General features: G+C 36.2%; 1 protein-coding gene across 1 annotated transcript in view; it reads right to left on the bottom strand.

Annotated features, from left to right (window-relative positions):
- Positions 1–12,709, bottom strand: part of ERO1B (endoplasmic reticulum oxidoreductase 1 beta) — a 65,086-nt gene that overhangs the window by 25,770 nt on the left and 26,607 nt on the right. The window contains exons 4-6 of the mRNA XM_069064499.1: positions 10,501–10,542; positions 6,601–6,683; positions 3,770–3,843 (exon numbers count right to left, since the gene is read on the bottom strand). Of these exons, the coding sequence (XP_068920600.1) occupies positions 3,770–3,843; positions 6,601–6,683; positions 10,501–10,542 (199 nt within the window). The remainder of the gene's footprint in view (positions 1–3,769; positions 3,844–6,600; positions 6,684–10,500; positions 10,543–12,709) is intronic.

Genomic DNA, 12,709 nt, shown 5'->3' with positions numbered 1-12,709 from the left:
TATTGAAGGTTAAATAATCTCTCACTTAATTATTACAATGTTCCTAATTCTAAAACTAGCATCATAGGGAGGGTTTCTACTATATGCTAACAGATATGTACAGTATAAATGTCAGGTAGGCATTGCCTAACTATGGAGAACAGCTTAAATGTTAAAATAATAATAATTGTTCATCTTTAAAATACTTTCATTGAATTGAAAAAATAGATAAAAATAATTATGTACTTTTTTAAAAAAGTATGGTTTAATAAATAAAATTTTAACTGTTACAACATACAAAAATCAGTATATACATTTTTAAACTTTCCTTGGAATTCACTGCAAGTATTTGTTAAATTTTACCATTCTAAGTCCTGAATCAAGCTTTATTCTGCAATTAGCAGGCCTCTTGGCCAATTGACAAATGTTTCTACATAGACAGCTTACCTTAGATAAAACATGATAAATTTTATATTCACAAACATAACAGGGATGCATATGTAGAAATATTCTCACTTCTAAATTTGCACACACAAAAAAAGATTTCTCCCAGATTAATTCAGGGCTTAAGATGATAAAAAGTCTCAGTTGAGACAGTTAAGACCAGATATAAGTTTTCTAACATATCAGAGTTATTCATTTAATGTATGTTCAATAAATTCTGATTCTTGGTAATCCAAATGACAAAGTATTGGACAAAAAAGTGAAGACCACAGAGGTACAGGTGGTGTTTTCCTCATTGCTGCCCACTGAAGGCAAGGGATGCAAGCACCTACCTCCCAAGGCTGTTGTGAGGATCAAATGAGACATTATTTGTAAAGCATTTTTAGCACAATGCTTGGCATATAGTAAATGCTTACTATTTGTTTCATGCTGTCCTTCTTTTCTTGATGAATTCAAGTCACCTAGCCTAAATGAATTACATCCTTGGGTACTATACTTTTCACTTATCAGACCTCACCTCAAGTATGTGTTTAGTTCTAAGTACCACAATTGAAGGATAGTGAGCTGGAGAGAACAGAAAGAATGGTACTTATGCGAGGAAGAGTTCATGTCATATGAATATTAGGGGAAGGAAAATAAGGATAGAGTTTACTAGGGAGTAGGGGAGATCCAAAAATTTTCTTCAAATATTTGAAGGCTTGTATTATGGAAAAGGAATTAGACATGTTCTGTTAAGCCTTGGAAGGTTGAGCCCATCAATATGAGTAGAAGTCGCACAAAAGGTAAATTTAAGTATTATGTCAGGAAAACTTCCTAACATTTATAGTTCTCTAAAAATAGATTAGGCTGGCTCTAGATAAAGTGAGTTCTGTCTCACTGGAGGCTTTCATGCAGAAGATGAATGATCAATTGTCAGCTATGTTAGTGGTAATTCTGTATCAGGACAGACTAGATTAGATGGCCACTGAGGTCCTTTTGCAATGAAATAGTCTGTGATTCTAGTTGCTAGAACACAACCCCTCATACAAAAATTTGGTTATCATCTATGAGCTAAGTATATTTCTGAATAGTAATTCCTATAGATACTTGGTCCATCTATATTATTTATGGTCCAATATAATGAAAATAGGTCTTTCATGTTACTTAAAAAAAACAAACAATTTAAAATGTGCTAGTAATGTCATCTACAGATAATCACTTACATTATAGGAAGAAAATTCAACTTAACATTTAGGTGCATACTATGTGAAAAGTACTGGGCTAGACAATAAGGATTCAAAAATAAAATAAGACAGTCCCTGCCCTCAAAGAACTGTGTATTTTGTAAGGAGAATACCAGGATAAGTAAATAAAAAGTAATTTCAAGAGGGTGAGAGCACTACCTTGGAGAATTAGGAAAGGCTTCATGTAGGAAACTACAGATGAACTGAACCTTAAATAAAGCTATGAATTCTAACAAGGAGACATGGTAAACTCTTTCTAGATACCAGGAACAAATTATGCAAAGAAAATAACCAGGAGGGTAGTTTGATAGGAATGTAGATTGTACGATGGGGAATAATATTGGAAAGGGAGGTAGAAGTAGGATTGTGGAGGGCTTTAAATAAAAGGCTGAGGGGTCTGTGTTTTATCCTAGAGGCAAGAGGGAACAAATAAAGACTTTTGAGTAAGGGAGTGACATAGTCAGACCTGTGACCATCGTTATTAATTATCATTAACTGAGGCAGCTGGATGGTACTAGATAGAGCACTGGGCATGGAATCAGTAAGTCTGAGTTCAGATTTGGATTCAGACACTTAGCAGCTGTATAACCTCAGACAAGTCACTTAGCCTCTTTGCCTAAGTCACCTCATATGCAAAATGGGGATAATAATAGTATCCTATCTCCCAGGTTGTTGCAAGGATCAAATAAGATAATAACTGTAAAGCACCTAATAGAGTGACTGGCATATAGTAAACACTATATAAATGTTAGCTACTATTAGCTAATTAGTATTTTAAAAACAATACCAAGTTGTCAAAAAGGACAAAAGAAAATAATCAGGATTTCACTGTAAAACCAGACATAATGAGAAACTGGAAAGTAATAAAAAAATAAGTTCTTAGCAATATTTTTTCATTTTGGAGATATCAAGAGAAATGAAGTCAATAACTAGCTTGGATATGAAGGTTTGCTTTTGCGGAATTATGATCATCTAAATATATTCTTCAAATATTTCTTAACAAAGAAAATGAGTAGGGCGGCTAGGTGGTGCAGTGAATAGAGCACCGGCCCTGGAGTCAGGAGGACCTGAGTTCAAATCTGGCCTCAGACACTTAACACAAAAAACTAGCTGTGTGACCTTGGGCAAGTCACTTAACCCCAAATGCCCTACCTTCCCCCCCCCCAAAAAAAAAGCACAAAAAAAAACCCCACAAAGAAAATGAGAGTAACTCAGCTATTGGTTAACAACTAAAGAACATACAATACCTCAGCTGTTCACTAAAACAGAACATATCCATTATAATTTTTTTTTAGTTTATATCTAAAAGAAATTACCTACTTATAATTCTTAAGCATTCTTCTTTATTAAACTATTTGAAGCACCTAGTATTATAACATACAGTAATCTTATAAAACGTGCTATGAAGTATGGTTCATATGTGTTCATATTTATACTGAAACTATTCCTCCTTTCCTCTTCCCCATTAAGAAAACCGTACAATCACTTTAGAAGCTCTTCTGTGACCATTCATTTGTCCAAAGTCATAAAGTCTTTCAGCAATTCCTTACTAAAATTCTATTACATTATGTGATGTCTCAAGAAACTGTTTTAAGTAGGCTTGGATTTCAGTTTCCTTTTACCCTTCAGAAAACTCTGGAGGAAAGGACTTTTTCTGAAAGTTGAACGGATTTAAAGTATATTTTTATTTAAAATACATTGCATTTTATTTTTACTTATTTTGTTAAACATTTCCCAATTAAATTTCATCTACGTTCAGGGATCCATCCCTCAGCCAGCACTGAGTATGACACCTCTGATTTAGGGGATGTGGGCAGGGACTAGACTTGTGACTTCACTGGTACAGGGAAGAGCCAGATGAAGAAAATCCCTTTATCAATGCAGACTGGCACATTTTCTGAAGTTTACTGTCTTAAGGGACCTACCTAGGGCAATGAGAGGTTAAGTTACTTGTCAGGGTAAATCAGTCATTATGGATCAAAGGTGAGGCTTGAGTCCAAATTTTCCTGGCTCCAAGAACAATTCTTCATCCACTACACCATATGACCCTTCCTTTTAATCATTTACTTTCCAAAATGAAAATTAAATTTCATATAATTTAAATAGGTCTATTTTTTTTTTACCATCAAGTTCACAAAAGTGGTCCTGTGAATCATCATATCTTGCCCAATCAATGAAAGCTTCTTTACTTTGATTACTACAGGGAAGAAATCAAAAGAAAAATAAATTAATTTAGATTTGAAATTTTCCTTGTTTCTATATCAGAATTTTGAGTATAATTCTAAAAAGGTAATTTCCAGTTACAAATTCATCCATTAGTAGGCCTGTGATAAACTTAGATAGTAATAATATAAAAGAGTAAATAATAATGAATTTTACATGAAAAATACAGTAATAAAAACATATAAAGAAAACTAGTAAAGAGCTACAAAAAAAATATCACTGATACCAATCAAATAATAATTTAAACTGGTAGACTTCATTTTATAATATACATACACATACAACTCCTACCTTCCTATCCAGTCCTCAGCCCCCCTTTTCTGGTTCATCAACCTTATGACCCCTAATTGTGGGTATTCCCTAATGTTTTATCCTAGGCCCTCTTACTCAAAAACTCCCATATGTTTATGCAGATCACTCAAAGGTCTATATATCTAGCCCTAGTCTCTCCCCTGGGTTTCCGTCCCTTCCATTACTAGTTACCCATTAGATATTTTAAAAATGTTTGTGCCAGAAACATCTTAAACTCATTTTAAGAAGTTTAAAACTGAACTCATCATTTTTGCCCCCAAATACTTGACTTTTCCAAACTTCCCTTTTTCTATTGATGGTACCATTATTCTTCCAATAGCATAATCCTAGACTCCTCATTCTCCCTCACCCCACATATTCAATCAGTTGCAAAATTGTGCTGTTTTGTACCTTTTGCAACATTCTCCTGCCCCCAAATCCTTCTCTCTACTTACACAGCAACCAACTTAGTTTAGGCTCTCAAACATCTCTTAGCGCATCAGCTTCCTAACTGGGTTTCTCTGCCCTGAAATGAGTCCACTCTAATCTAGCCTTCAAAAAGACACTGACTAGCCTACACAACAAACTTGAGTGGATTCCTATTGCCTCTAAGATAAAATATGAACTCCTCGATCTAGCTTTGAAGGCTCTACACAACCTGGTCTTAACCTACCTTTCCAACCTTAACTTTACTTTCCACACTCTACAATCTAGGCAAACTAGTCTCTAGTCTTCATTTGTGACATTCCATCTCCAATCTACATGCCTTTGTTCCTACTGCTGTCTTCCATACCTGGAATGTACTCTCTCTTTACCTATGCTTCAGCATCCAGCTTTTCCTTTCAGATTCATCTTAAATGATTATGGAAAATATTTTACATGAAGCCTTTCCTGACCCTGACTGCTGTTACTCTCCCTCCAAAACCACATGGCATATAAATACTTCTGATATATTTGTATTTATTAACTTTATATTTATGCTGCATACATTTTTAAATGTACTTATCTACCCCATTAGAATCTAAGTTCATTTAGAGTAGACATTCTTTGTATTTGTATCCTTTGTACCTAATAAATGACACCCAATGCTATCTAATGCCTGGCACTTCCCAGGTGCTTAATATGTGGATGTCATCCTTTTAGTCTCCCAAGTTCATCACCACATCATTATCCTTGACTCCTTGAGCTTCCTTACCTGATATATCCAATCAGTTGCAAATCAGTTGTTTTTGCCTCTGTAATCTTTCTCATCCATCCTCTTTCCACTGACAACCTAAGCATTTGCTTAGGCCCTCGTTATCTCTCATCAGGATTACTGCAACACCAGAATTGGTCTCCCAGACTCATCATACTCCAGTCCATTACAAGTACCGTGCTAAAGTAATTTTCCTTAGGTGCAGATATGACCAATGGCTTCCTACTGCCTCTAGGATAAGCTAAATATTCTTCCACTGAGTTTTGGAAACACTTCACACCCTGGCCCTGACCTATCTTTAGAGTCTCACTGGACATTACTCCCTCTTCCACACTATCCCTTACAGCTAAATGGGCCTTCTCTTTGTTTCTCACCTATATCACCTACCTCACTGCCACATCTTTTTACCAGTTGTCCCTGATGCCTGGAATGCACTCTCTCCTCACCTCTGCCTCAAAGAGTCCCCCTCTTCTTTTAAGATGAAGCTTAAGCATTACCATCTACTCCATGAAGCCCTGAAGTCATGCTCTAAGTTGCTAGTGTTTCACTCCCAAACTACCAGATATTCATTTATATTCATTGTATATATACTTTTATATGTGCTTGGTGTCTTCCCAATTAGAATGTAAACCCTTTGTATTAGTAGCCCTAGCACTCACTCATCATAGTGCCTGGCATACATAGCAGGTACTTAAATGCATTTTGATTGCTTCATTTGTTTTGGTGACCTGCCAAACCTCAATTCCAGTGACTTAATGCCTCAGAATTTTGCACTTATTTACTAGTCTTTTCTTCCTTTTTACCTGCTAAAGCTCTCTTGCTAACTTGCCAATTTGTCCCACTTGTGAATTGAGGACTCTTCTAATTTAAGAGGCCTCTCTAGTCACTGATGAGAAAAGACCCTTGAACTAGGCTACTGCTGCCACCTACTGGTCCGAGTGAAACTGGCCAGTTCCTTCAGGTTACCTTTGGACCTTTTCAGTTAATTCAAACATTACCTAGATTTTATACTTTAGGCAAAAGATACATGTAAGCCTGTACATGTGTACGTGCATATACTCCCACACATAAACACACAAAAGCAAATCAAAGAAAGCTGTTATTTGATATTTTGCACCTTCTTCTACATTCTTCAATATTAGTTAGCACTTTAATGAAGGGAACTTTAATTAGAGCTTAACAAAAATTCTTGTATACATCACAAGAAAAAAACAGATTTCTTATATAAAAAGTAATGCATCTTGCCTCAATGTGCTGTTAACTGCTCCCAGCTTATTAGCTTGTTCACAGTCTTCTATTTCTTTGGTGGTATTTGCTGCTTTTGAATACTGCAATAAAATCCAATTTATCAATAATTATTACTTAACATTTTTAAACAAATTTAAAATGTATTCAAGCAGAGTAAATCTGCTAGCGTACAGAATGAGAGGTCTGATTTCAGTATCATCCTATAAGCAAAATCTCAGAACAAAGTTAATTATAACATGCCTGCCAAGAAAATGTAACCTGACAAAGTACAGACTAATCTTGCTAATCCTGCCAATTGATAGTTCCTGCCCAATTCAAAAAGTAAATGTTCACATTACAGAGGTTTGAGTGGAGGACATTCTACTTTGGAGGAAAAAAAAAAAAGACTTGAAAGCCCTCAAACCATATGAAAAATAGAAAAGAAGTAACTATTTATAAATTCTTGGAAAATCTATATATTAAATCCATTTGAAGAGTATCTTACTCAAAAGATACTGACAACTATTTACACTGACTACAACAACTTTGGAAATGACAGGATGATTAATTGTTATGGAAGACTAGACTACCTAGATGACAGGAGTTACCTGAGTTGGAAAATTACACAATGGTTTCCAGTTACAAGGTAGATAGCACTGAGTTCAGCAAAGAACAGTAATCCTTTCAAGGGGTACCAGAATGTCAAGCCTTAGTAACTTCAAAAAGCTTATACTATTTAAGGAAATAAGACAAACAGCACTTTACTTCCACTACATATGACCACTGCTAAGGAGTTAGTTTTGGGGGACAGAATTACTCTTTTTTTAAAAATCCTATTTAATATTTTATTTTTTTCCAATTACATGTAAAAACAATTTAAACTTCCTTATTTTTCTAATTTTGAGTTCCAAATTCTCTTCCTTCTTCCCCTCACCTCTCATTGAGAAGGCAAATAATTTGACATAGGTTATGCACGTGTAGTCATGCACAATATATCTCTATGTAAGTCATTCTGTCAAAGAAAATACAGGAAGGGGCGGCCAGGTGGCTCAGTGAGTAAGAGTACCAGCCCCAGTGTCGGGATGAGCTGGGATCGAATCCGGGCTCAGACACTTAGCACCACACCCAGAAATAATTGGCCGTGTAACCTTGAGCAAGTTTCTTAAGCCCAATTGCTTTAAAAAAAAATTAAATTAAAAAAGAAAACAGGAAAAAAACCCAAGAAAAATAAAGTAAAAAGGTTATCTTTGATTTGCATTCAGGATTTACCAGCTCCTTCTCTGGAGATGGATAACACCTTTCATCACACATCCTGCAGAAATGTTCTGAATCACTGTATTGCTTACAATTATCCAGGAAAACTCCAAAGGACTCATGATGGGAAATTCTGTTTATCCCACTCTTTCTCCTTTTACCCTGTCCATTCTCTAAAGTGCTTTGCTTCTGACTTTTACCTGCCCAAAACTTCCCTCCCTTCTATCAGCCCACCTCCCACCCCCTTCTCTTATCCTTTTCCATGTACCTTTCCTACTTACCTGTATGGTAAGAAAAATTTCTACATCTGAGTGTGTATATTATTCCCTCTTTGAGCCAATCTTGATGAGAGTAAAGTTCACGTGCTCCCCTCCCTTTCCCCATTTGCCCCTCCAGGGTAAAATCTCTTTCAGGCCTCTTTTATGTCAGATAATTTATCCCATTCTACCTCTCCCTTTCCCCTTCTCCCAGGGCATTCTTCTTTCTCATTCCTTAATTTTATTTTTTTAGGTAATTATACCATCACATTCAACTCACACCTCTGTTTTCTGAATATGTATACTCCTTCTAACTGCCCTAATAACGAGAAAGTTTTTAGGATTTATAAATATCATTTTTCCATGTAGAAATATAAACAATTTGACTTTATCAAATCTCTTATGATTTTTCTTTCCTGTTTACTTTTTTACGTTCCTTTTTGCATCTTGCATTTAAAAGTCAAATTTGCTATTCAGCCCTGGTCTTTTCATCAGGAATGCTTAAAAGTGCTCTATTTCACTGAATGCTCATTTTTTTCCCCCGGAAGGATTATATTCAGTTTTGCTGGGTAAGTGGTTGTTGTTAATCCTAACTCCTTTGCCCTCCATAATATCATATTCAAAGTCTCCGATTCTTTAATGTAGGAAGCTGTTAAATCTTGTGTTATCCTGACTGCGGCTCTACAATATTTGAATTGCTTCTTTTTGGCTGCTTCCAGTATTTTCTCCTTGATTGGGAGGTCTGGAATTTGGCTATAATACTCCTGGGATCTTCCATTTGGGGATCTCTTTCAGGAGGTGATCAGTGGATTCTTTCTATTTCTATTTTATTCTCTGTTTCTAGAATATCAGGGCAGTTTGCCTTGATAATTTCTTGAAAGATGATGTCTAGACTTTTTTTTTTTAACATGACTTTCATGAAGTCCAATATTTCTTAAATTATCTCTCCTGGATTTATTTTCTGGGTCAAGTGTTCTTCCAATGAGATAGTTCAAATTTTCTTCTATTTTTTCCATTCTTTTGATTTTGTTTGTTTCTTGATGTCTCATAAAATCTTTAACTTGTACTTGTCCAATTCTAACTTTTAAGAAATTATTTTCTTCAATGAGCTTTTGTACCTCCATTTCCATTTCTACTTTTTAAGGAGTTCTTCAGTGAATTTTTGTATCTCTCTTTCCATCTGGTCTATTGTTTTTGTTAAGGTGCTATTTTCTTCAGTATTGTTTTGTGCCTCCTTTACTAAGCTACTGACTTTTTTTCACAATTTCCCTGCATCACTCTCATTTTTTTTCAAAATTTTTTCTCTACTTTGCATGCTTGATTTTTAAAATCCTTTTTGAGCTCTTCCATGACCTGAAACCAATTCATATTTTTCTTTGAGGCTTTGGATGCAGTAATTTTGACTTAGCTGTTTTTTGCTGTGTGTTCTGATCTTCTTTGTTGCCATAGTTAACTTTCTATGATCAGAATTTTTTTCTGTTGTTTGCTTATTTTCCTGCCTATTTCTTGACTGTTAACTCTTTGCTAAAGTGGGGCTCTGCTTCCCAAATGGAGGGGGCACTGTTGGAAGCTTTAGGTTTTTTTGTGCAGTTGTCTTCAGAAGTAATTCTGGGGAGCTGTAAGCTTCTGGCTCTTCAAAGGTGGTATGATCTATGGAGAGGTACATTTGCTATTCTCCCATATTGTGCACTGCTTTCTGAGAAACCATAAGTACTCTTTTTAACCCTGGAACTATGATCAGGTTCCCTGCCTTCCTGTGGCTACAAGCTCTGCTGCTAGTGCTCCTCCTCCCACTGGGGGATTAAGATGCAAGACTGCAACCCAGAGTATAGGCAATGCAACAGAGTCCTGCCCCTGGTGCAAGCAAAGAGACCCCTGTAAATCTCCTCCTGACCTGTTTTTCGATCTCTTACCATCTGTGAGTTAAAAGGTCTGGAAAATGCCACTGCTGCCACTGATTCAGTCACCCCGAGGCCTACTCATGGTTTGCTGGGGCCCAGTCTGCTACTTATATGGCTTATGCTAGACAGCACTCATCTCTTACCCTGGAGCAAAAGACCTTTCCCGCCAACCTTCTAAGTTGTCTTGGACTGGAAAATTGTTTCATTCCATCTTTTTGTGGGTTCTACTACTCCATAATTTTTTAGAGTCATTAAAGCTATTTTGAAGGGTTTGGGGAGAGCTCAGGTGAGTCCCTGCTTTTACTCCCCACAGAATTACTCTTCCTAAAATCCAATGGTTTGTATGTGTCAGTCCCTCTGAGATGTAACAGGAACATGAAGCAAAACTTCTCTCTACTCTCCATTAATTCTGTAAATTTCCAAAGTTGTTACTATGAAGTAAATAAGTGATAGATTTTACTCAATTAAAAAATTTGTATTGGCTCAGAGGGAAAAAAATGACTCACCTTATTAGAACTCCCAGCTTTAATTCCCATTGGAACTTTGCTCTTAAAAGGAAAAAAAGAAAGCAGTATATTTATTTCTTATATATTTTCAAAAAATATATTTGATTCACATTATCAATATATCTGATCCTAAATTCACAAAGTACCTTTCTTCAATGGGGAGATCAAAGTTCTAATGATTTTTTTGTCATTTCCGGAAGTAGAAGATAACATAGTTTCTCATTTAGAAATTCTATACAGAATTTAGATAGGTATATACATTACATACTTAAGGGCATAAAATAGTCACAGTGAGACCAGGTATTATAATATAGTGCCTCAAGTTCTTTCTGGTAGGCTGCCACTCTCATATTCAAACTTATTAACTTTATAAATATTAAATTTCTTACCAAAAGGTTGGGTTATTTAAACTACTCTCTCAACACACTGGAAACTAAAGAAGCCGAAAGCTTCTTAAGTATTTTATTTTTTGTTTTGATCTATTATTTTGTGAGTGTAGGGAACTCTCAGTGAAGAAACTCCCTCTACCAATAGAGATAAGCTACTATTGTGCAGCTTACAGTTTTAGAAAGTTATCTGGATGACTAAGACGTTAAGTGATGTGGTCAGCGTTACCCAGTTAATATTTATCAGAAGCAGAACTTGAACCAAGGTCTTCCCTGAACCTGAGATTCGTTCTTCTTCTACTAGGACATGCTGTCTGTCCAATTTTTATTTACACCTATTTTATTGCTAGATATTAATTATATTAGTTGGTATTGGTGGTCTCAACTTGGTAGTTTACCAAAGCTATCATTTACTAACTAAATAAGCAAATTATATAAAGAACATGCAAAAAGACAACTGAATTAAGTAAATTCACTTCCAAGATTTCTTCATAAAGATATTATGACAGTTTTTAGCCCCAAATGAACAGATTTATGAATTACTACTAATTTTTCAAATATAGTCACTTTTAGCTAAATTCTATGCTGTTGACATGGCAAAGTAGCAGAGTCAAGTACAACAAGCTCATCTTTCAAACTCCTCCAAAGAGATCTAGTAAATGTACTAGATTAAATCCCCATGGGAAAATGTAAGAAAAAGTCACCAGTGAGTTATTTTTCAAGTCCAGGCTGGCACAGGAAGACAGAAAGGTCTGGGGATACTGATGATGGGGGTCTGGCCAGAAGAATGGAGCCTTGCAGAGTACTCCAGCTCAAAGGAGAGGCTCTTGAAAGGTCTTCAACAGGAGGCCCCAGACCTCTATCAAAACATTGTGAGAGGTGGCTAGGTGGCGTAGTAAATAGAGTACTGGCCCTAGAGTCAGGAGGACCTGAGTTCAAATCCAGCCTCAGACACTTGAAATACTTACTGGCCATGTGACCTTGGGCAAGTCACTTAACCCCAACTGCCCTCCAAAAAGCAAAAAAAAAGACATTGTGAGCAGGGTTGAGAACAGGTGCCATCTGGCAGCTTTAGTGCCCACTACCTGGTCCTGGGTCACAGATCCAGAGTGTAATGAGGAGACCTATGTCCGTGCATGGCTTTAGGGGGTAGGGTGGGGTCACAGGTCCTAGGAGGTATACTATGAGAGGAATAAATTTAGAAACAAGCAAGCATCAGTGTAATTCTAACTGGAGATATAGAACAGGGTCTCAGTTCCAGTTTCTAGTCCAGTCTGAATGAAGCAAAGGAATACCATGGTCGGAATTCCAGATGAAAGGAAAGTCTATAATTTTGAACCTCTGAACCATCAGAACCTTCCAGATGGCTGACAATAGCTGAATCCAGCAGCAATCTACTATTGCTTGGACTCAAACCTAGGTCAAGAAATTAAGAGAGCTCAGACCAGGGAGGATAGTGGGTAGGGCAGCCATCAGGAAGTAGGCAGGAAGAAGTAGCAAATAAAAAAAAAATCTCACCATTAAAAAGTATTATAGTGACAGGTACACTCAAGACACAAACCCAAAAGAAGTGAGTAACTCCAAAACATCTGTAAGCAAAAGCCTTAAAGAAAAATATAGCTTGGATACAAAATCAGCTAAAATTCCAAGAAGAGATGAAAACAAGGCTTTTTGTTGCTGTCTTTTGTTGCTGTCTTTTTTGTTGCTGATTTTTATAAATGAAATGAGAAATGAGAGAGCTAGAGGAAAAAACTGGAAAAGACATGAAAGCTATGGAAGAAAGAACTGGAAAGGGAATTAACAGGTTGGTATAAGAGGTATAA

Source organism: Petaurus breviceps, unplaced genomic scaffold, assembly GCF_028583685.1.
Source record: "Petaurus breviceps papuanus isolate PSGF00001 unplaced genomic scaffold, PetGlider_PUasm1.0 90633, whole genome shotgun sequence".
Lineage (NCBI taxonomy): Eukaryota > Metazoa > Chordata > Mammalia > Diprotodontia > Petauridae > Petaurus > Petaurus breviceps.
Note: the sequence above shows the minus strand (reverse complement) of the source record. Positions and strands in the feature narration are given on the sequence as shown.